The 24,684-nt window shown below is 42.2% G+C and overlaps 1 protein-coding gene across 9 annotated transcripts in view; it reads left to right on the forward strand.

The window, feature by feature from the left end:
- The window catches only part of ARHGAP26 (Rho GTPase activating protein 26), a 192,702-nt gene extending 178,647 nt beyond the window's left edge, over positions 1-14,055 (forward strand). For 7 of the 9 annotated variants that reach the window (XM_083427074.1, XM_083427078.1, XM_083427077.1 and 4 more), the window contains 3 exons: positions 1,440-1,550; positions 7,044-7,135; positions 12,088-14,055. In XM_083427074.1, coding sequence (XP_083283200.1) covers positions 1,440-1,550; positions 7,044-7,135; positions 12,088-12,176 — 292 coding nt within the window. In that variant the 3' untranslated portion in view covers positions 12,177-14,055. The remainder of the gene's footprint in view (positions 1-1,439; positions 1,551-7,043; positions 7,136-12,087) is intronic. The other 2 variants (XM_083427080.1, XM_083427081.1) reach the window with 1 other exon arrangement.
- Positions 14,056-24,684: the final 10,629 nt, after the last annotated feature.

The raw sequence follows: 24,684 nt of genomic DNA on the forward strand, positions 1-24,684 counted from the left end.
CCTTATTGGAACCTCCTAAACTAGGTTTCTAGTGGTAATTATAATAATTATAATTATAATACCCCGCCCATCTGACTGGGTTGCCCCAGCCACTCTGGGCAGCTCCCAACAAAACATAGTGAGACATCAAACATTAAAAGGTGCTGCCTTCAGACATCTTCTAAAAGTCAGGTAGTTATTTATCTCCTTGATGTCTGATGGGCGGGTGCCACTACCAAGAAGGCTCTCTGCCTGGTTCCCTGTAACCTCACTTCTCGCAGTGAGGGAACCACCAGAAGGCCCTCAGCGCTGGACCTCAGTGTCCGGGCAGAATGATGGAGGTGGAGACGCTCCTTCAGATATACTGGCCGAGGCTGTTTAGGCTTTAAAGGTCAGCACCAACACTTTGAATTGTGCTCAGGAAAGTACTGGGAGCCAATAAAGATCCTTTAGGGCCGGTGGTAGAGAAATTTGCTGAGCTCTGTACTGAAGTGATAATTGTATTTAGAAATTGCACTCAAATATGTGCCTCTTTTCTTCTATATGAGAAGCCCACTATCCTATCTAAACTGGATAATCAAAGAAGACAGTGTACTACTGCTGGTTGCCAGGAGGGAGAGAGGGAGGACCAAAGTAGCAGGCAGCTTGGGATGGTGTGGGTACAGCAGTGGGAGACAGTATCAAGTGATCTTGACACCGCGCCTGCACCGTGCCAAGCTCTGTGCTGCCTTGCTCCCCCTTCTCTCAGTAACTGGCAGCAGTGCATAGCTTTGGGAAGCAAGGTCAGCAACACAGGCCTGCTCATTGCTACTGACGGAGGGCATGTTAAATGTACTTTGTATTAACACCATCTCAGTAGAAATTCAGTTTTTCATTTCTACCTGATTTATTGTGGGGCAGGGTGGTGGGGTTTGCTGTTGTCTTGTCTTACTGGCATTCCATTTGGCGTGGAAGAGGCAGCACTAGCACTTTGTGCTTGCCATCCTTTTAACAGCATGCTCACTTGGCTTTCCAGCATGCTCATTTACTCCTAAATGTAAACAGGGTATCATTTTTCACGATGCACACACATAGCACCAGAACGAACTGAAATAAAAGTTGTGGGCGTTAGTAGTTTGGAAATGTTGTTAGTTGTTTGGAAATATGAAAACGTAAGCAGCTGTGTGCAGTGAGGTGGCCTCTGTAGTTTGGAATGCTATTACTGAATGAGGCAAAGAGCCAAGTTTGCCAGCCAGGTAATGACAAACCAGGTGTAATGGAGAGGCATAGCTGTGTGCACACATGTGTTTGCATGTGGATAAACAAACCTCCAGTCTTGTAGCAATTTTCCGGAGTTCCCAACATTTCCATTTTGTAGTTTCCTCTGATGCTACGAAAATTTCCCAAGCACCTTAAGTGTGTGTATCTGTCTGTGTTGTGGTTTCCTGTGTCTTGATGAGTTATCCGGTTCTGTCTTGCAGCCCTCAGAATCCAAGTCCAACGTCACCCCTTTCACCGTCCTGGCCTATGTTCTCCGCACCATCCAGCCCTATGCCCACCTCCTCTACGTCCAGCGACTCATCCCCCATCAGGTCTGTTGCAGGTTTGAGGGTTTTGTTTTGCTCAATTAAGTTGCCACTGCTGCTATCATATTTTACGTTTACAAGCTTCTTTTTCCCTGCGTTGCTTCCTCACTGTGACCCAGCTTGTTTTAGTTACCAGAGTGTCACAATCCCTCAGCTGCCGTCAGGTATCAGGAAAGGAAACTTTGAAACATTCCATGACCTCCAGAGGAGTGATTGGTTGAGTGATCTAAGCACTGTCTACCTTAGCTTTCTTCTTATCCCAGCTTTGGAGAATCCTCTTCAGTTGTGTTTGACTTTGTTTTATATTTGCCAAATTGCTGGACTTGCTTGATACTCACTAAAACCATCTCTGCAGTAGGTAAGCTTTCATTTCCATTCCCCAAATATGTATAGTTTCAGATTAAAAATGCATTATATCTTTTTTAAGCCTGACGTTTAACTACAGTCCAGTTTTCCTTTTTTCAGATTCAGTTGTGTCAGTGACAATAGAGGGTTTTTGAGGCAGTGAGGTTGTGACGTTTATGAGAACTGGAACATTTAATATGGGTGAATATATACTGACCATTTACAGACATTCAAAAACTGTTTGACCTCTTAAAATTCAGGCCCATTCAGCCAAAGAGATGGATATAGTTGCAAAAGACCAATAGTATTACAGTCTTCATTGATTTCCAAGTGTGGTCCTATACATGTCTACTGAGTTCTGTGGGGCTTACTCCCAGGTAAGTAAGTACAGAATGGTAGCCACAAATGTTTGCCCAGCATTGGTTCCCAGGACTTGGGCTATCTTTACTCTTCTCATTTACAAGCTAAGCTTACATTTCAACAACAGTTGAGTAGCCCATGCTAGAAACATTGTTTACTAACAATTTCCGCTGGCTGTAGTTTTTCTAGCAGTTTTAATTCAGCAATAAACTCAAGGAGGATTGTTCAAGTGTACAAAATGCACAGAAAAAGTATCCCACCCCCAATTTTTAAAAATTGCGCAAAACAGTCCAGAGGAAGGGAGTCCCAAGTTGAAAATGAACTTCCTTGGGCCTTGATCCACTTTGGGGGAGAACTGCAGAAAATGCAAGAGCAGTCACAAGGACAAACTCAGCTAATGTATGGTCTCCATGATGGCCAGATGTGTGCCTTGATTAAGATGCCTGCATCCATGCATTAGTTTACTCTGCACTGCTAGGAGCATTTCCCCCTTTTTCAATTCAATACAAGCAAGCACCACTTCTGGAGCTGCCTTATTGATTCTTACATGAAAGGTGAGATGAACCAGCGAATGAACACATGTGAAAGTGACATAGAGCAGAAGTGTACAAATCCATCCAACCCTATATTGATTAGCTTCCACTCAACAAGTTGAGCCCAAAGTGGGAAGTGCTTCCTTTGATCTTAGTAGGTTTGATTCTTTGGGCTTGTTTGTATATTATATTCAAAATACATTTTGTTACATAGCTTTCTTACCTTACATTGACAATAACTGGAGATAAAACCCCTTTACTAAGTGGCATAGTGTAGGGCTCATGATCATGAAGTTACACTGGACAGAAAACAGTTTTCTTTACAAGTAACCATGGCAGGATGCTCTGTGACAGCGATGGAAATCCACATACAATGTGCAATCACATGTCTGCTACCTGTGTAAAAGTTGTTACATTAGTTGCTTGTGATGCTGTAATGTGTGTCCAGGATTCATCCTGAAACCTGATTTCAGTATCTGTTCTTCTGAGAATGTGCAGGATGTAATTGACTACTAAGCAACCACAGATATCTCTTTGGATCAGGGACAGAACTTCTGGGCGGCCTTGGCGCCTGGTATCGGTCAAAGGAAATTCATTGCTGTATGTAACCTTGAAATGGCAACACCCATCCTTACTCTGGAACACAATATGATGAAGACCTCTGCATTCCTTCAGATGTTTGCTAAGCAGTGGTGTTAACACGATGTCTTAAAATTCTTCAGGGTTAACCTTGAGTAGGAGTTCTACGCAATCAGCTAATAACCTTGTTCTTTTTCCTTATCTCTCTCTCTCACTATCTATCTCTCTCACTTGCTCACTTGGTTGCTTTTTACAGGGATGCATGGTAGACATTATAGTTTATTAACAGGGCACAGAAAAGACACATGCATTCTGGCCAGGGTATGGTAATTTTAACTGGAAGCCACTCACAAGCCTTATATCTGCAAATGTAAATACCCCTACAAGGTGGCTATGTCACATTTTAGTTTTGATACAAGGCTGCATCTAGTGTAACATAATCAGAATTGCTGTCATTATGAGTCTGGGGTGTGTGCGCACACAAGGGAATCTCTCACTCTTCCCATAAACTGTACAAGGTCACATGGGCAAAACTCGACTGAGTGCTTTTCTGGCCATGTGCCATGCTCAGAGGCAGAAATTAAAAAAAAAGAAGAAGCAGCCTGAACAGAAAGATCTAGGGCTCATTAATGCCCTTGGTAATCCAGGCTGGGCTATGAAGGGCACTGCAGCACGAAAGGGAGGGCATTGCAGCACCATACACTAAGATAACAGCAAAGAAAAGGAACCAGGAAAAGAAATGGACCAGGCAGTGGCAATTTATTGTTCAAAGCTGTTCTTGTAACTTGTATTAATTACCAATTAATGCACTGTCTTCCCCTGTGCACCCCCGCCCTGCCGGCTTTGCTTCCCATCTCCCTAAACTGTGTTTAATGTCTCTGTGGAGTTCCCCTTCTCATTTGTTTTCATTCCTGCGGGTGTTCTACAAATCCAGACAAACCGCTTGACCCAACATGTTGGTTTCATGGAACACATAAGCCATAATTGGTCATAGTGACTCAAGTAAAATGTTGTATTCTGAACATTTTTGGGGAGGGACCCTTCATGGAAGACTCTTGAATGCAAGGTTCGTATTAATTAATTTACACACACAAACATATTGCAATGGAAATGTTTTCAGGTGTTATGTTTTCCCATTATTCGTTGAATCCATCTGAATGCTAAATATTGCTTTTGATTATCATATTCCTGTTAATGTGGTCTTCAAACAGGAATCCTAAATTGAATGTTCTGTGTAAGACTTTTGTTGTTGCCGAGGTGTGGTGGGTAAGATTCCATTAGAGAATCTGTGGGATGAGGGAAAAATTCTAAATAAGTGTGTCTTGTTCCTCGTCTCAAAGCTTTGAACAGGAAAGAAGGGGGAAGCCTGCAATTCTCACAATCTCTTTACGTAACTAGATGTTTTTCTTGGAAATGTTTTTAGTAAAGTGCCTCCTTTTGAAATTGCCTCCTTGTGAATTTTATACCCAGTTTTGAGGCACTGAATGATTTGGTCCTAGTCATTAAGCAGTGCTGGGTGGGTTAGTCTTCCATTCATTAGGTTTGGATTTACAGACTTTGTAACAATCGCTGGACATGTTCAGTATGTAGCTTCCTGTTCCTAACATTCATTCACACTAATATATTTTTACTCTGCTGTTATGCCATGTGCTTGAGTGATTGTGTGCATTAAAACATCAGTTTTTATATCTAATCAATGGGAAGCTGCAGCAGTTGAATTTAAGGCTCTTAACCATCTTGATAATGTTTACAAAGATAAAGTATCACTAATTAGTGCCAGAAAAGGACTAGGGTTTTTTCATAGTTTAATCTCAATTTAGACAAGAACCAAACAGGATGTGTTGTTAACATACACTTCTTTTTTTAAGCATCCACTAGTGGTGATAATTATTGTGATCACAGCAGGGAAAGAGGGAGAATTTAAACATATTCTCAGATGACAATCTCGCCTGAAATATATTATTTGCATTAGGAGGAGGTCCCCCATTGGCCTTCCTTCTAGTTGAAACACTTGATAGATTATTAGATGGAGGTTCTGCTCAACTAGAGTTAATATGCAATAATTGTTGGCTGCTTTAAGAAACTTCCGTTGAAGATCTGGATTGGAATGAAACTTCTCTACCATTTTCTAACATTAATTATGCTGCTGGCCAGGTGATCTGTTTTCCCCCTTTATGCATTTGTCAGCAAAGGATGTTCAAAGACTGTAAAGGCGCTCAAATTTAACAACTGTGCTTTTTGCTAATGGGGGGAAAATGCTGTGTTAACGCATTCAGTCAGGCATATGGCAAATCTGCAAGGAGGAAAAAAATAAATATCAGAAACCAATGGAAGGAATTGTGTGTATCCAAATTCCAGAACAAAAGGTTTTTCAGTGGAAAATGGGGGGGGGGGGGAGAGAGAGTAAAGTATGGGACATTTCTCAATCCAAGAAAAACTAATAAAATCAATCCACCATAATAATAATGATGATGATGATGATGATGATGCCTCTGAGCTCTCTGGTGGGTTACATTACTTGCTGTTTAGCAGTCCAATTGTCCTTTAAAATGCAGATTAATCATACTGGTGAATGCCCTCTAAGCAACAGGGCATTTAACGCTTTGGGTTTTAAGGTCTCTCTAAAATGACTGAGAAAACAGGGCTTAGAAGCCTCTTCTTGAAAGGTGTCACCTTCTGCTAGCTCCCAGTTACAGTTAGGAAGCTGCCATAGCTCTACCAACCAGAGTGCCTCATCTAGGCTCCATCACTTTCACTCAAGCTTTTTTGACTGGGTGAAATCCCAGAACTGTCACAGCAGCAACTGTTGACTCCTGCAGGACCAGGAGCTTTGTTGGGGGAAATGTGTCTCATTCTCCCACTCTTCCCCTGAGGGAAAGAGATCACTCATGGGGCAGCATGTCCAGGGCTTAAACTAGCAGCTGCCACTCCAGATTGACAATGCTTTATTTCTCAAGCCTCTGTAACATGTGAGTAGGCAGGACTGTGGTTTGTGGCATGGAGGTTCCACTGCAGGTAAATCACTATAGCAAAGGCTTTCTCGGGGTTGGAAATTTGCATTGTACTGTTCAAGCAGATGCAGTCTTGGAACTAAGCTAGAGAGAAAAATTACCAACAAATCCTCAGTTCAAATGATTTACAATGCCAGGGAAAGATTGCTAGCAGAGTTTGGTTACGTCAGCCTCAACCAGGAGCCAGGCCTCTGGATTATGTTTCTTATCAGAAACTCTCTCCCTCACAAAGTTTTTCCAGCTGACTCTTTAGAGTTGATTCCTTTTCTCTGCCTCTAATTCTTTTTTTTTTTTTTAATTGCCCATCACTCCCTGACATAGTATTGCTCATTCCATTGGGCAACCATGGGCTTCCCTTGGTCACAAATGCAGCAGTTAATGTTGAAAATCCATAATAACGAAACTTGGTTTTGGAGAAGAAATGTTACCCCACTCTCTCTCTCTCATCCTCTAAATATGCTTGGTGTTATCTTGAATATTATTCCTTTTATCTTTCCCTTGACCTGTGTTTCGTCTTTTCCTCCACATTTTGCCATCTGGCAGTTTTGATCCACGTTTCAAGGATTTTTCAGGAGAAAATACTTTAGAAATACTCAAGTCTGCATACACACACGAAAAGAAACATGTGCAAACCTTCCTGTGTGCTGATTCTTTTGTTATTATTTTTGCAGTTCTCCATTCCGCAGAGCCAGAGCACTCTATGCTTGCAAAGCAGAGCACGACTCAGAACTCTCCTTCACTGCAGGCACCATATTTGATAATGGTGAGTATCCATATGTGGCCGGTCCTACATAATACAAAGAAGAGTGAATGGTGATTTCTCAAGAGAGAAGGCTTGTGTTTCCCACTGAGTAATCTAAAAGGGAAGGCTTGTGTTTCCCACTGAGTAATCTTAAGACTTCATCCTATTACAAATGGTGATACAGACTACATCTTTCTGCCCATCTGATGTTTACTAATTGGGAACATATGGGCTAAAAACTATATGTTGCACACCAGTTTGTGCATCTTTGGGGTTGCAAGGGTAAATACTCAATTGAACCCAAGGAGGAGAGAGAGCTGCTGGCATAGGGCAGTTATGGTGGAAAAATGAGGAATAATTAGCAGGAGAAAACATGGCTAATTTTGTGGATGTTGAAATTTGTAAAGCTCTAGTCAACCATATAAGTATTTGGCTGTATTTCTAACTGCAGGTTGTCAGTTCAGTTAATACTGAAGAGATTTCAGTTGGATTGATAATAATATACCAGAGATACCAGCCCAGTTCATTCAATATGGTAGGTTAGCAATGTCATCTTTTTCCGTACCTGCTAATGGTCAGGAGTAAAAGACTTACTGAAAATTACCAAATGGCTGGTGGACAAACCAGGTGTAGCTGTGGGTTTGAGGACAGAGACTCTTAACAGGTTTAAGTGAGGAAGAGTGCCAAGTTTAGGAGCTGGGAGAGAAGAAGTGGCCATAATTTACCATTTTTGCAAAAACTAAAGATGCTGAAGAAGAGAATGAATCTATTTATAAGACTGCAAGCTTCAGATAGAATTCTTGGAACTCTCTGCTGATTAGTAGCCTGCTCTCCCCTGGCTCTTAGGCATACAGAAAAGCAGAACAAATAGAGAAAGGCTGTTTATATTGAACAAACAGTGGTTGCTAGATAAAAATCAGCTGGGCCACACTGAGAGACAACTTGCGTAATATTCACTAGATTCAAATAAGTTGTTGTGTGAACAGAATGAGGTCCACTCAGCGCAGTGGGACTTCCCCCCCCCTTCTGCCCCCACGCCTCCTAAATATGCTGTGAAAGGTTGGGGGGAACTCAGAACAGGTTGGGGGATGAGAGGAGAAGCGAGTCTTGTTGTGCAAATGGATCTCATTCCATGCCTAGTTACCTCACTTAGGACTATGTTGCAGTCGACCTACTGGATGTGGCAAAATGCATTTTATAATTGCCGCATTAAGAGAAAACACTTTCAAAATAGTTTTTAACAAGACAAATATCATGTCAAATGAAGCACATTTTTTTATTTGCCATACCTTTTCAACTTGGAGCTATAATCTTGCGTGAGAGTTAGCAAGTCAAGCTAGCTATGTTAGTCTGCTTCTCTTTAGTCAAACTGAGCGTATGTAGCAAAAGAGAGAGCCCCACCTCTTCTGCATACCCTGAACCTCTGCTATCTTTGACAAGACACAGCATAAGCTCTAAGAGAATCCCATCTCTGGCCAGGAGAAAAGCAGCCAATTTTTCATATTTCACAGTGGGAACAGTGGTTCGTTATTTCATGCTCTTTGTTTCATTTGCTCAAATCACCATGCATAGGAGTACCTTTCCCTCCCTAGGTTTAATAATAATAATAATAATAATAATAATAATAATAATAGCTACATTGGCATGCAGAATGACAATTTGCCAACTACAGAGTTGATTAACTTAGATCTCTAATTTTTGTAAAAGTTTTTAACCCTAGCACACCAATGAAGTATTTGTAAACCTCCTTATGTTTTTAATGCAGTGAAAGGTGCAACAGAATTTCCTTCCATTCTTTCAGTTCAGTTTTATTTATTTATTTAAGCCTGCCATGTGATCACAGCAAAGATGGGCAAACTATTCAGTGTTGCTTCCTACATTTAAACAACTCAGTAGGGGGTTGTATACTTTATACTGTATGGCGGCTTATAAATGTAAGCATTGAGGGCCTTTCCGCACTTACCATTTATAGATGATGAGTCCGTCATCGCCCCCCACCCCCCCATTTTTGGCATGCTGACAAACAAAAAGGTCATTTTTCAGCTAGTATAATGTACAAAACAAATGTTGTTGGTTTTTTTCCATTTGTGTGGCATCCCATTTTCTGAGTAGGACGGGTTGGAGGTAGTTTGAGAGACATCGGGATCATGCCACATCCCTCCAACGAATGCGAACTTCCAGTTTGCGAGCTGATTTCAGGGGAAAGATATGGCAGATAGAGATGGTGGTATTGTCCATGGCAGCAACTATTAGCTGCAGGGGGAAAAATCATCATAATTGTAAGGTTTGCCATAGTTCAGGCAAACACGTAGTTCTTCTTCTAATCTTCTCTACTCCAACAAGAGTGTTGTTGTTTAGTCGTTCAGTCGTGTCCGACTCTTCGTGACCCCATGGACCAGAGCTCGCCAGGCTCTCCTGTCTTCCACTGTCTATGTCTTGAATTTTGTACAGAAATATATACTTACTCAAATTCCTCTTCCTGCTCCCCAACCCAATCAATATACAAGCATTTTCCTTGTCCTCATACACATTAGTGGGCTAGAATAAAATGAGAGAGGGATATAGAGTATGAATAAGTAAAAGCAACCTTGATACTAACCATTCTAGTTATAATAAATCCATTGTCATTGTAAGGTTGCTATTTGTGTTAAATTTTGATAACATGTTGAAAACCTATGCAACTGGGTGAGGAAGAAATAATATGGTGGGATTCCTACCATGGCTGCTGCCTTCAGTTCCTTCAAGGATGGTGTCAGGGAACTGCCATCAGTGCCGTTGGGAGAGAGCAAAATCCAGAGGGATTCTGGAGAGCGTCTAGGGATTGGGAGAGGCAGCCCATCTTCTGGGGAAGAGAATCAGCGTAGCACCAGTGGAGAAGGGGGGCAGATGGGGGAAGCGGTGAGGCGGTGCCATGACTCCTTGCCGGGGACCAGCGGGGAGAGTAGAGGTCCTCCGCTGCCTACGCCCTCCTTGCGCAGAAGGCTTTCGCGCAGAGAGAGTAGGAGGAGACTAGGCGTCAAAGAGTTTCTTTGCTGGAAGAAGTTTAAGAAACGCCCACTGACGGATTCTGCCAGCGATTGAGACAGCCACGGGTGAGTGGCTGTCCGGACAGGAAAGGTTCACTCAGGCAACCCAGCTGAGTGTTTGCACCGGCTTACGCACGAGCAACCCCTAGAACCATTACAGATGGGCAGGATAAAAAGTAAGGAGGAGGAAGAGGACTATTACTATTACTTTGCTGGCCTCTCATCTCTTGGTATAAAATCATGTTCAAATCTATTCATGCAGTTTTGTGTTTCATTTGATAGATTAACCTAATCCCCAACCTCAGATTTAGGTATGGAACGAAATACAGCCAACCCCTGTTTTAGGCATGACGAAGATGTGTGCAAACACACACAGCGCCAAACCTGGAATTGACCCAGAAACGTCATAAAAGGTGTCTCTAAAAGGGCGGAACGGGAGTGGGGTGGGGAGCAGAATGGGGGTGTTTAAATTGCACACGATTGCACGTGGGTGAGCAACTCAAGTTCAAGTGCCACACTTTTGCTGTTAACTTTTTACTTGCTCCAAAGTATATATATTGGTAGCATTCTTTTGTGGAAGTTTGGCCTGGAACCCACGCTACCCTAAACATCTTTTTGCAGGGGGGAGGAGTTACCTCGGGGCATGCTTCGTGGTGCTTGGCTGTCCTCGTGTCTATTGCCAGCTTAGAGTTTAAATCAGTAAAGGAAACGCTTTGCCAGAGTCGAGCATAGGAAATCCCATTAATGAGCAAGCCAGAAAGAGAATAAGTGCATTAATATTCTTAAGTATTGAAGGTTATCTTTCCAGATTTTTCTCTCCCCATAAAGCCCTGTTCAGTCCCAAGAGTAGCTTTTGCATTATCTGCACAGAAACAGCAATGGTCTCTTGATAATACTTCCTTCCTTCTTCCTTCCTCCTCCTGTGAGCTAGAATGTATGACCAGGCTTATGTAACCCTGTTGTCATCACGATGGCTTTCACAAACAGGAATATAGTTTCCTAATGTCTGTTAACTACATAAACATAGAGAGCTTAAAAAAAGAAAAGGGTGGGGAGGGTGGGGACAAGGAGATTGTGGGAATGAATTCTAGGCAAGATAATATGGAAGGAAATTTTAGGCTGAGGAATAGGCCACAAGGGAAGAAAGATGGAATTTGAAACCTCAGCACTACAGAAAAGGGAAATGAGCAAGGGGAACCATAAACATTTAGACTCTTCGGCAAGAAAAGGGAGAGAGATGAAGCCAGAGACTTTAACCCCTTAGTCCTTGCCTCCTACTGAAGCAGAGTGTAAATGCATATGTATGTTTGATCATATCCATTGTCACCCTCACTACTACTTTTCTGTTCCTCCTCCTGTGTAATCTGCAATCACAACAGTGATTGTAAACACTATAGAAGTCTCTCTGTTAACACAGGATGTGGCACTTCATAGTATTCTGGGAGAGAGTGGTTTTTTGGCCAGGGGTGGCTATATCCCCTGGAGGATGAAGTTGCTGGACACTAGGGGTAGAAACTGGAATGTTGTCTGACCAATAAATGTTCTGTTCTTCCTGGTAGATTCAGGGTAGTCTGGTGCATTCTTCCGTAGTGCCCTCTTCTCTCTGTTAGCTGGTTTATGGATAGGGTTAGGCAGAGACATCCAGGGATGTCTCACAACTATCTACCTCACTCTTTCTTAACCTTTTATTATTTAGACATACAGGTAATAGGTTTGCTAAGTTGCTGTTTGGGGTTGGAAAGTACACTGCTCAGGCATGTTATGTGGAGCCCCTCCTCTCAGAGGAAGACTTAATTGGAGGATAACCCTTTCTTTCTGTGGCCAGGATGAGGATCCATCCCACTCCTACGGCCAGGAAGAACAGGAAATATAAAAGTTAGTCAACATTCTAGTTCTATTTTAAAGTTTCGGATTTATAGACTTACTAACCTTCAACTCTCTTCTCAGTTCATCCATCTCAAGAGCCTGGCTGGTTGGAAGGAACCTTGAATGGAAAAACAGGATTGATCCCTGAGAACTATGTGGAGTTTCTATAACTATGGACCCATTCACACACAACCTTGCTGAGCTTTACATGGTATCCATGACAACTGCCGATTAGAGTATTGTAGATCATTTGCTGTTTGCCACTGTGAAAAGAAAGGTGAAGGACTCTGGTGCCTGTTCAGATGAATGTTTATGTAAATAATGTATGTTGCTCCTTATGTAATGCATTGTTTGTACAAAGACACTGCAGGAAATGGTGGATGTGAAAGGGGGAGGGGGAGGAACTTCAGCATAAATGGTTCCGCTCTTCTACAAAAGGTGTGCACCCACTTTCTAAATTGTGTTTTGTTTTAGAGGGCACGATATTAGCAAGGTGTGTGTGTAAATGTGGCTCAAAATGATTGCTTGATACCAAGCCCCATTTAACTGGAATTACTTGCACAAAATCACAAAAAGTCATTGCGGGTGCCCTCTCAGGTAACACCCAGGGAATGCTAGATGAACAAAAATTAGACCCCCTGCACTTTCCTCTAGCTGGCCAAAATAAACCTCCCATTTGCTTGGAGGAAACCATGTCTGTTCCTTTTATCTTCAGAAGGTGAAAATAATGTTTATGTACATCAACACTAATGGCTTTCCTCTGCAGAGATTAGCCATCCTGGACAGCAATCAACACATAAATAATTCCAATAATGAGAACTGCTTCACTACATAGACCAAAAACAATACAGCAGTTGCATTACAGGAATGCTTTTAACTTTTTAATGTCCAAGCAAGACACACAACAGAATCTGAATGTTTTTCCAGAGTGTGTGTGGCAACTGTGATCCCAAAAAATATCCATCAGCAATATGAAGAATATAATGTTTTGGACCAAAGTTCATAAAGGCTTTTTTTAAAAAAAAGAACAACAACAGAATGGCTAAGATTAAAATATCTGCAATCTCTTCAAACAGGAATTTCCTTCTTGGAGGTCAAGGAGTCGCTTTTGTAGAATAGCACATAGACTGACTTGCTGTCCTTCTCTTGTCACTTACTAGCACAAATTTGTAGAAACAAGCATCCGAAGCCTATTGTGCACTTGGGCCTTTCTTATTTCTTTGATGTGGGCAGCTTCTGTCATTCACAGCAATACTTTCTGTCATTATGTCCCTTGCTTGCTTTGTAGCCTGGTGTGTGTGTGTGTGTGTGTGTGTGTGATACACGGGGCGGGGAACCTTTAGCATTAAGGATGCCACTGAATTACAACTATCATCCCTGCCCATTGGCAACATCTCAAGAGCCACAGGTTCCCTTCCCCTCCTCTACACAATCACCTACCTTAGAATTTTGTATTTATTGTGCAGTTGAGTGAAAAATCTGGAAAACACACATATATGAAGTATTAGGATTGATGTTTTCACCTATTCATTGATGCCTTTCAGTAATGCCTTTCTCAGTGAAATACCTGTTTTGGGGAAGATGCACCCTTGTCCTAAATTCCTCTCCAGTTACTTTGCATATTGTCTGCATAGCTGTAGAATTTACACTTAATGACATGATTTGAAAGCCAAACTTTTCAGATACCATACTTCTTCTTCTTTGCTTTAAAAATAAATATAAAGGTTTTGACTGTGTTCAGATGAAATTGAAAAGTTGGCCCACTTGCAGAAGTAGAAAAACTGGCACTTCCTGGTGAATTGTGGTTCCCCTGCCCCACGCCCCAGCTGCTGTACTATCAGATTTCAGTGGCCATAGACTTCTTCTGCTTTAAAATGTTTGTGTGCTTTTTTTTAATTTAATCTTAAATTCTTGAGTGTTCACATTGCTGTATGTTTCACTGACTGTTTTGAATTTGGGATGTAAATATGATGATTTGAAATATTGTGAAGTAAAGTTTTTATATATTCTGATTTTTAACAGAAGTGTAATAAACTAGGTATTCAGTCAGCATTTAAACATATTTAACAAGAGGTGCAGAGGCAAGCACAAATCTACACACCAACGTTAGAGAAAATGACTTTTCCTGGTCTCCTTCATTTTGGCACCTATAGCTGGCAGCAGCTTTTGCACATCTTCAATTTTTGTTAATATTTTTAGGCATCTTTGAAGGAGCGTAGTAAGTGTATTTTTCTATTGTGTTTTGTTCATTTCGAAGCTCTAGTGTTTATTGAACAAATAATATACGTATTGAATGCAATATTTCATCTCTGGGGTTTTCCTTAAGAGTTCATCTGAACATTAAACTGTGGTTAATCTTAACATTATTGAAACAAGCCAGCTCCATTGCTTGACACTGGCTTATTTCTACCAAGCCATAATTATGATTAATCACAGTTTGCTTGATTTGACAACATGACAAGCTGTAGTTAATCAAAAGCAGAAGAGAGAATTTTTGAACTTCTTGTTTCTGTACTGCAGGAGGAGGGGACAGCACAAGGGTCTGAGGCCTCCATACGCCTGCTCCTCCTATCCATGGTTTATTGTGCCGTCTGAGCCAGCTAACACTCTCTCTTGTGCTCTTTTAATAAGCAAGCACACAGCCATGCAATCTCTGATGCTATAACTAGTGTATTTATTTTTTTATTTTTTGAAATTCTCTACCAAGCTGCTTTTATTGCTGCTGGGAGATAAGTGCAGGTACTTGTATTCCCCGCTCCCAATACATCAGCCCACTTATTTTCAGGTGGACATAATTGAGAGACTACCCTTACAATCCCTATGATTCTGATTCCTTTTTTCCCTCACACTTCAAACACTATGCATTGGGGGTAAAAGCAGCTTGATGGGATCAGGTACTCTCAATAGCAAAATAGCACAAGCGGGGATGATTTAAGGACTCAGGCTTCTTCAGTGCAGCCTCAGAAGCTGGTTTGTGTGTATGTTTTTATAAAAAAAATAACCTTAGAACAACATATAACATACTGTTCTACCTCAGACTGCCATCCCAGAGGAGAGAATTTTTTATTTTGTTTTTTACATAGAAATGTATTGGTTCCTACATTTATTTAATAAGTAAGAAATTTCTTCTCTCTTACAAGTTACTAGCATACCTAATGTTTTCAAGCAACAGCATTTTGAACTTTTCTTTTTAATATGTTCTTGGCGCACAGTAAATCAAGAGTCCTTGCTTGAAAGTGCAGAGACGCTTGGCAGGTCTGGTGCAGAGGGTTTTCAAAAGAGGAACTCATGTGTGGTCAGTGGTTAAAGGAAAATGAGGTAGTAGAATCCCGACATGGTAGAATGGATAGTACCGCTTTAGGCTTCCAAGGTAAACAACAACAAGTCCACTAGTAGAGAATTAGCATATCCAGGAGAGAGAATTTAGTCCTCCTTTTAAACCTCTGAAAGATATGGTGAGGGTTCTGCATGCAGATGAGCATTCAAAGGTGTGGCACCCTCTACCTGCAGCCTAAAGAGGTGCCATCCATTCTAACACCTCAGAACTGCAATGCCTCATTCTTCATATGTAGAAGATGTCCAAGAAACCTACGAAATATTCCAGCGGAATTCCCTGTCAGCGATCCAGCCTGAAAACCAAAACTATGAAGCCCTTGGGGGTTGATACACAATGCACACCGAAACCAAGTGAAGAATGAAAAGCCCATAGGCTTGTTAAAGAAATAATAACAATGGAATGGCCTTGCAAACCATCTGTCCATCAGATCCCAGATTTCACAGTCGGGGACTTGAGGTAAATCTGGCCCTCAGATTAAATGGCACAGGACAGAGAAATATAAATAGGATGTATTAGCTAGCAAATAGGATGTATTAGCTAGCAAAAACTCAAATGTGCCCCTTCCCCCTCAAGTCTATAGATCACAAGAGCCCTTAGGAAAATTAATTCAGAATGGCAGCGCCTTAAAGCATCAATCTTATATTTGGGGAAGGTAGCTTAGGTTTTTGGCAGACACACACACACACACACACAAAACAAACCTGGAAATTAAGCTCTGAGTGCCACACTATTATGGTAGTTTTGGCATTTCTTCTCTCCCTCTCCCTCCACCCCCAGATACGGTATGTCACATGTTTACTGAAATATAACATTTGGGACAAAGCACTTTGAAAACAAAGCTGAACATAGTTAACATTCCAGTGTTTGGGTTTCAACACCCAAGGCAGGCTTTTATTTATCTAATGTGATAGAAATTGAGGGGAAATTAGTCCTGGCTGAAAGGTAGCTCCTCTTAGTGAGGTGTTCTTGTGTTAAATGCTTCCCTCTCTCCCTCTGCCTCATTGTATGCTGAGCAGCGAAAGAGCAACGCATTATATTATCAGGAGTTAAATCAAGATACGGCTTTTTTATTTTCATTTCTCGTGCCTGAGGTTTCTTTCCTTGTGTCCATCTACAACTGTGCCTGCCCCACTCATGGCTGCTTGGAGATCACCAAGAATTTAGAATGTCGCCTAGTGAGGAAAAAGTAATGTGCTGCTATTAATTGCTATCCTCTCTGAATCCCTGAGGGTTCTCCTCAGCACTGATTTTGATGTTGGGCCAACACCTCTTCAGACTTCTGCCTTCTAATGCGTGTAAAGAGGGAGGGAGACTCAGGAGGCTCCTTACCCTTCTCTCCTGCCCTCTTCTTTTTTCTTTTGGCTGAGTGGCCTCTACTGATACATACATACACATGTACATACATATGTACACACAAACACACACAGGTAGCTGGCTGAGGGGTTTCTTCAGCTCTTTTCAGCCTGGTCTGTGCTGGTAGCAAAAATCCTTTGGAGGACGAAATGCAAAAGTTTGGCAGAAATGCAAGAGTTTGGCCTTGTCTCCTGTTCTTAGGGGACACGGTCTCCTGTAGCCACAGAGAACAGGAAATTCATGGTAAGGAATGTACTATTTCTCCCTCAGATTTTTAAATAGTTCTGCACCTGGATCCTACTAAGGAAGGGCAACACACACAACTAAGGTGGTAAATGTTTTCAGCCATTTGTGTCCTGATAAAATTTGAACCAGCAGCATGAGTTATGACTGGAAGCATTACTGTCTGAGCAAATATTTTTCCAGGTAAAAATTTTATGGCAGCCTTGGCTGTTTCACCTTTTCATGTGGACATATTTTTGCGGATTAATGCTAATACCGTGCCAAAATCAACACAATCGGCTGTTTGGTAAGTAAGTTACTGAGGATTTATTTTTGCAAGTTGAGTAGATATTTTGTGGTTCTTCACAGCAGTTTCCCCAAAATGCAAATATTTATGTGTAACAGTATGACTAATCATAACTTTGCCTTCATTATCTTGCAGTTTTAGACGAGGAAGGTATCCAGAGAAAATCCTACTGGCTAAATAACAAATTGGTAATTTAAAACCATTAATTTTATACCACATAATTACAGTATAAAATTACATTTAATAACTTAAGGTGCATGTTCCATAATTCCTAAGAACTTCTAATAGATACAAGTCCGAGAAATCTGTTTTCAGTTCTCATTAAAACGCCATAACAGGCTCAGATTAATACATGCATATTCTAACACAGAAATGCTCATTTTGGACACATTTGCAAGGAAGTACCAGTGTGTGAAAGTTCAGATTTCATTTTCTTTAGTACTTCCAATACAGTACTTACTGCTTGTAAAGTTGTTGCTGTTAAGCAGCATTTATTTTTTGCAGTCTGACTTTCTCAAACCATAACCATGAGCTGATCATAAACATGAGTGGTCCCAGCCGTTTTTTATTTTACTTTTGTCTGGCTGATACACAAGTCTTCATGAAGCAAAGTAGCATGGCATCCGTGGACTGAAAAGGGGCAGGGGGGAGCCCAGACGCCTCCCTCTTCCTTCTCTTTCTCTTTCACAATGCTGTCAGGAAGGAAAGTCTCAGCCAGAGTTATATGGATTAGGGAAGGGCTTACGCCATGCATGTAAAGAGAGGCCAACTTGCCATTTAGAAGTAGCATCATGTATTTCTGACTCATTCCCCAAGCCTTCAAGCAGGAATCTCTCCCAACTCTACCTGTCGATTCCAGGGATTGACCTGGGAACATCTGCATAAAAGGAGATAATGTACCACGAAACTATGAACTTTCCCCTAATGAATGAGTTAGTTTTTAAGGCGCCACGAAGACACTTTGTTGGGATGGTGCAGTAGTGGTCTCAACTACCCCACTGCAAATTGTTATAATGAATCATAATCTCTGATCAATAAAAGTGGTTCTCCAGGGGTTTTCTTCAAAGACTAGCCTAATTTATTCATGGTCTTGACTCCTCACAAACCTGCACAACAAGCTGAGGTTCAGCTGTACCCATGCTTGCAGGAGATGAGAGCAAGAATATGGTCCCTGTTGCTTAAATGATCCCAAGATACAGCATCAACAAATTTGCCATCTTTCCTAGAGCAGTGAATTGGAATGTGTTACCATGCCAGCATCCCTGAACATGAATCATCACACGGGAGGTACCTGTCATCAACACAGAGAGCTCAAGTAGCACTGCCTGGTGATGCTAATAACATGTCCTGCCTGAATGTAGATACAACTGCTAGACTAACCATGATCTTTGAAGGAAGTTCCATTGATTTCAGAGGAATTTACTTCTAAGTAAGTGTGTTTAAGATTGTTGACTAAATATGAGTTACAGAAAACAAGCACACCAGAGCAATGGGGACTTTCAATTCAAAACAAGAGAGTAACTCTTTCCCTATGAAACATTTTCTGTATAAGAAATTATCTGTCAATGCCAAGCTGATATGCTTACAAAACAGATGTGGAAGAATGCTAGAGGCCCAAGAAGCACAAATGGTTAGTGCTAGGCAAATTGTAAAATCTTAACTTCAGATAAACACCCAAAGGAGCTCTTTGCCTTGAGAGTTTTCAGCACTCACTGTAGGCCACGACAATACACAATATGCTGTTTCATTGAGAATGTAAGAATTTCCATTCACAACCATCTCTTTACTGTTGAAGGGAATGTAAATTAAATTGATAATGTGAGAAATGGGAACAAAATCTCTTCAGGTTACACAACCTACTGCTTCACATGGCTTGTAAAGACTTACATACACTTACTTGCTCAGGCTTTCCCTGACCCATGAGATTGGAGTGTGTTCTTATAGCAATGTGGAAAATGAATTGTTATCAAGGAGCTGTAGCTGGCCTTGCACAATTAACCCTTCCTGTCACCATAAACTCAACAGCAGTGATTCTAGTGCTGACTTGGTTGCTTGCAGGAACACTTCTTGTGTAGAGAGAGCCCAGCTGTAGGTTAATTACTTTGCTTGCCTGTTGGCCTAGAAACCCCCAAGCCAGGTGAAGGTAGTAACAATCAAGCCAGGTGAAAGTAGTTTAAAAAACACAGGGCTTGAGCTGGAGTGGAGGGGGGTGGACTTTGATGAAGGCTTAAAATGCTGTAGGTGCAGCATAGCTTGGCAAGACTGAGATCTACCCTGCTGCTACATCCCTGGGACTCCCCACAGCTGAAATGAGGTATTGTTGTTTGCTTGGTACATTGGTCTATTCTATCCTTGTGCAAATGAAGGATTCTGTAAGGGCCTGGTACCCTTGAGCAAAGGAGAGATTGTTGTTTGCCTGGTACCCTGGTGTAAAGGAGGACCTGGTAGGTTAGTCTATTCATGTATGTCCTTGTGTAAAGGAGGGATTCTGTATCCTTGTGTAGCCTGCTTTTCTTTAATGAGAGAGAGTATTTGGAATGGGAACATGGTACTGTGTATGTCTAGAAGGAAGGTACACCTATGTACTAGGCCTTCACAAATGCTTGGGCCTGGAACTCAATAGTCTAGTTGTGCTTCCACATATTCATTACTATTGCACACCAGTGGGTGGCAGGGATGCCAACTTGAATAAAATTGTGGAGGCCCAGGTAAGCCCCACCCACATAATCAATTGCATGACCCAGTGCACACACCCCTCATTTGAATGGGAATGCCCATAAACTTTGTGAGAGCCCGGCCACTTCAAATATTTTATTGTGGGGGCCAAAGCCCTCATGGCCCCTAGGAGTTGGCTCCCATAGTGGATGGAGCTGTGTGTTCCCCGCTCCTTTCCCCTCAGTCGCTGTTCTTCCACTCTGCTGCCTTGTTCTGTTCTGGGCATGTGCATAGGTATGTTTGTACCTGTGCAGCTGCACCTTATTTTTTTAATAAAAAAATACATACATTTGAAGGGCCTAAGAACAAATATTGCCAACCTTATTATATTTTACAATGGACAAAATGGAGACGTGTTTTGGGGATAGGGAGGAATATATGTTTCCATTTGGATCATAATGTATAATAATGATACAGAAGTGTAGCACAAAACCATTGCAGAATTATTATTATTGTTGTTAATTAAAATTAGATTATGTACTGCGATCACTGTTTATGAGGTAATCCACATATGCACTGTATGAAGAGTTTGAGAGAACAGCTCCTGTTGATGAGGTTCAGACATGCTTTCTGCATGCAACAGTTTGTGGAAACAGACATGCTTGTATTATATGGACCTCAAAAAAAATATGGTGGTTTTTAAGTGAGGAGCAAACAGAAGTAGGAGAGGGTGGCATTAGAGGCCAGCCTCTGGAAACTCAGTCAGCAGAACATGAGACTCTTAATCTCAGGGTCATGGGTTCGAGACCCATGTTGGGGAAAAGATTCCTGTGTTGCAGGGAGTTGGACTAGAAGACTCTTGTGGTCCCTTCCAGCTCTACAATTCTGATTCTGTATGACAAGTCATGCACCTAATAAATGCACTAATGCAACCTTTCCCAACCTGTTGGCTGCCAGATGTTGTTAGACTACAACTCCCATCAGCCCCAGCCAGTATAGCCGATGGTCAGGTATGATGGGAATTGTAGTCTAAACAGCTAGAAAGACCTAGTTAGCAGAGGCAGCACTAAGGAGATTTCACACCAGCAGTGACTGCAGATTGTTATGGAGAAATCTAAATTAAAATTGAAAATTAAACAGGTTGGCATTTTGATGATGGCATGTGGATGCTGCAAAATCTTGTGCGCGCGAACAGCACAGATTTCACAACAAACCCGCATCTGGAAGCACCCTATAATGTACTTCTATGTAGCTGTGACTGCCAAAAGCTTAAAACAAGACGGAGATTCCTTGTGTTGCCTTTGCATAATGTTGGCTGTGGAAATACAACAAAAGAAAGTTGAGCAATCAATCGATTTCCACATAAGAGATTCCTTTTTCCAAAGAGCAGAAGGCCTTGTGGCACTTCCCATAAACCTGGAATATCCTGAATATAATTGCAGCGTCTCCTGCAGGTGTGAGACAATCCTGTTTGGGGAAGGAGTGGGTGAAGAGACAACAGAGTTTGAAGAATCAAGAGAAATATTCTCAAGGGAGATTTTCACTAGCAATCAGGAGTGCCAACTTGAATAAAATAATGGGGTGGAGTAGGGGCAGGTAAGCCCTTCCCATGACACAGTGCACACACATCGTAATCTGGGTAACTGGGTTCGCGTCTCCGCTCCTCCACCTGCAGCTGCTGGGTGACCTTGGGCCAGTCATAGTCTCTCAGCCCCACTCACCTCACAGAGTGTTTGTTGTGGGGGAGGAAGGGAAAGGAGAATGTTAGCCGCTTTGAGACTCCTTAAAGGGAGTGAAAGGCGGGATATCAAATCCAAACTCTTCTCTTCTTCCTGTACTAGCAATGCTGCTATTTGCCCTCGGTAGGGCTGTAGAGCTTTCCGGGTTGTAACTGTCCTTTTACAAATGAATGTTGGGATTGTAAAATTATCTGCATTGGCCCCACAGCCAGCCTTTGTGAAACTGAAAATAAAGTTGGCAGGAGCCCTCTAGGCAGACCAAGCGTAAATGCTAACCTGTGCTCCTTATTTACTGCTACCTTTTCATTTGCTCGTCATGAGAATCGTGTGGTGAATCTGTGTGGAATGAATGTCATGCACATAGTGCTGTCTGTTAAGGACTTGGGAGAGAAGTGTGTCTCCCCTGTGATGAATGACTTCATTGCTCCACTTTTGGTCAGGTCATTCCTCGCAAGTGACGTCTGGCAGCTATCTGTCTGTGACATAGTCTGTTTACCCAGCTATGGAAATATTTAAAACAAACTGTAATGACATTTTCTTCCTCCAGAAATACATCTGGAGAGAGCTTAGCTATGTGGGCAGTAGGTGTAAACAAATATTTGGAGTCATCCCGACCTCTTTACTTTCCCTTTCCCCACCCCCTCTTTTTCTGCATGTTCATGCAGAGAAACAACATTTTAGTCTACTGCATTGACTAAAAACACGGAATCCTGAAAATCGCCCATTTTCCTTTGGGGTGATAGCTGAGTGATGTGCAGGTGGATAACCTGAGCCATCCAAGCTGTGTGTGAGCAGCCGCCTCTTGAGTTGTTACTTCTGTTCTTAGATGTATTTTATGTACCTCTGCTAAAGAGCACTTTAGGTATTCCTGTGAGGGGCTCTTTAAACCAGCCGTATGTGAATCTTCATTGAACTTACGCCAACACCACGTTCTGGTTTGATCTGCGTTATTAATTGCTTATCAAAAAGGAAAGAGGTGACGGCGCACAAAGCAGAAAGTGCAGAGCATAAAGCAAACAGCGGAGCCAGTGACCTTTCCAAGCCCACAGCCTCTCTCCCTCTCCCTCTCTCTAATGCCACATTGATCAGGACCTTAAGGGGAACTGTGCTAAATGATGAGGGCAGCAAGGTCCTTGGCCATCTGCTGTTTCCCAGACAAGAGCACTGAAGGCTCAGATTATGCTGATCTGCATAATCCATTATTATTGCTGTGAGAATTCGAGAGTGTGGTGCAGCTAACTTGCCTGCCGTTTGAGGCTTTTTCTTTTACGTTGCAGTGGCAGGAGAGGCATGGCCCGTATCCTTGCAGCAGGACTGGGTCTGTGGCTTCCTGTTTGTAGGTGGGGGTGGGGGGCAGAGCGGCCATTTTGCCAGGGCCTCAATTTGGACCCGGGGGGGGGGGGGAGGATTTGATAAGTTTTGCAACTTGTTTTTGTGCACATAAGACAAAAATGTGGCACAGTCTTTCAGCTCGGAGCCACGACTTGAAGCAAATAAGATATGACTTCATAAAATACATGCTTTTGCTTCAGTAATTAGTGTATTTGCACCAGAGAGGGATAGAAAAGCATTCAGTCAATAATTAAAAATAAAATAGAATTGTGTGCTTTTCTTTTTTGTCTTGTTTTCCTGTGCTCTTTTTTTTAAAATAAATAAATAAATAAATTATTTTTGGTTATGCCTAAGGGACTTAAAACCTGGAAGTGGCCTGGACCTATGAGAAGGCCTGGTTGTTTGTGCAAGAACAATACCTCTTGGTTTGCTCAGCAGTGCATCCATTTTACATTCTGGCAAATGGGTCCGCTGCAGTATTGCACTAGACAGTGGTATCCCCGCCCTCCCTTTCCTCCCTCCCCGTTTAGAGAAGGTTTCTCAGCACAGAATGCAACCTTGCCAAGAAATATACAGTGCATGGGAATAGTTTAGAGATGATGTATCCAGGCTGAGGAAGCACTTGGATTCTTTCAGAGGGGAGCAGCTGAGAGGGAATTAGCCATCCAGAGAGAGAGTGGCTGCTTGTCGATCTCCCAGTGATAATACCGTAACTAAAATTAACCATGTCAAAGTCCAGCTGTCTAGCCAGCCTCTCCCTATAAATTGTTGTTTGGGTTGTGATAACTGCTGATAAAAGAGAAATGGAATAAGCTGACGCAACCCAGGCGACATAAGGGTTTGCTTTGGTGTACCTTAACAGGTGGGCAAATTGGGGTGGTCCATTTGCTTCACTTCTGCTTGTTTGTGTAAATGGCAACTTGTGTTCTGCCTGGCTGTTCCAACGGCGAGTGTGTTTTGTGTGAGAAGCATATAACCCTAAATGCTGACCACTGCAGGTATTGCGTGGACTTTGAAACCGCTAATTCCAAAGGGACTCAGTGTTTTGCAACAAGGTGTTTTGCTTGCTGATACTTTCTCTTTGGAGATGTGTCCTTGTTTCGAACTGGTGGCTTCACAGCTTGGGATATACCTCAGCCAGGGCCTGCCTTTGGTCTCGAGCATTTTGTGTCAGGCAAGTGGGTAGATGATGATGATAACAATAATAACAATAATTTATTTATACCCCGCCCATCTGGCTGGGTTTCCCCAGGCACTCAGGCCAGCTCCCAACAGAATTTAAAGCACAATAAAACATCAAACATTAAAAACCTCCCTTAACAACAACAACAATCATATACCACCCTTCATCATAAGATATTAGTTCACAGAATATAATACAAGATAAAAACACAAGTAAACAAAACAGAACAACAAAACAATACCCCCCAAGCTTCCGAGTCTGCTGCTGCCCCAGCCACTCAAATGAGCACTTTGTGGCCCCATGCCAGGAACCAGGAGCAAGCAGCACCCATTATTCTCAACCATTCTCAGAAGTATATGGGTCCCCACCCCAGCACTTTGGGCCAGACTTCCCCCACCTGATGACCTACATATCCCCCCATCTGTGACCAGCAGCCATGCCGGATGGGGCTATGGGGCTTTTCAGTCAGACACCTGGGGAGCGTCAGGTTGGGGGAGGCTGTTTGTGGCTCTTATTGATCCTAAACGAGGGATGGGGCAGGGGGGGTTCT

Source organism: Podarcis tiliguerta (genome assembly GCF_965153285.1).
Source record: "Podarcis tiliguerta genome assembly, chromosome: 2".
Taxonomy (NCBI): Eukaryota; Metazoa; Chordata; class Lepidosauria; order Squamata; family Lacertidae; genus Podarcis; species Podarcis tiliguerta.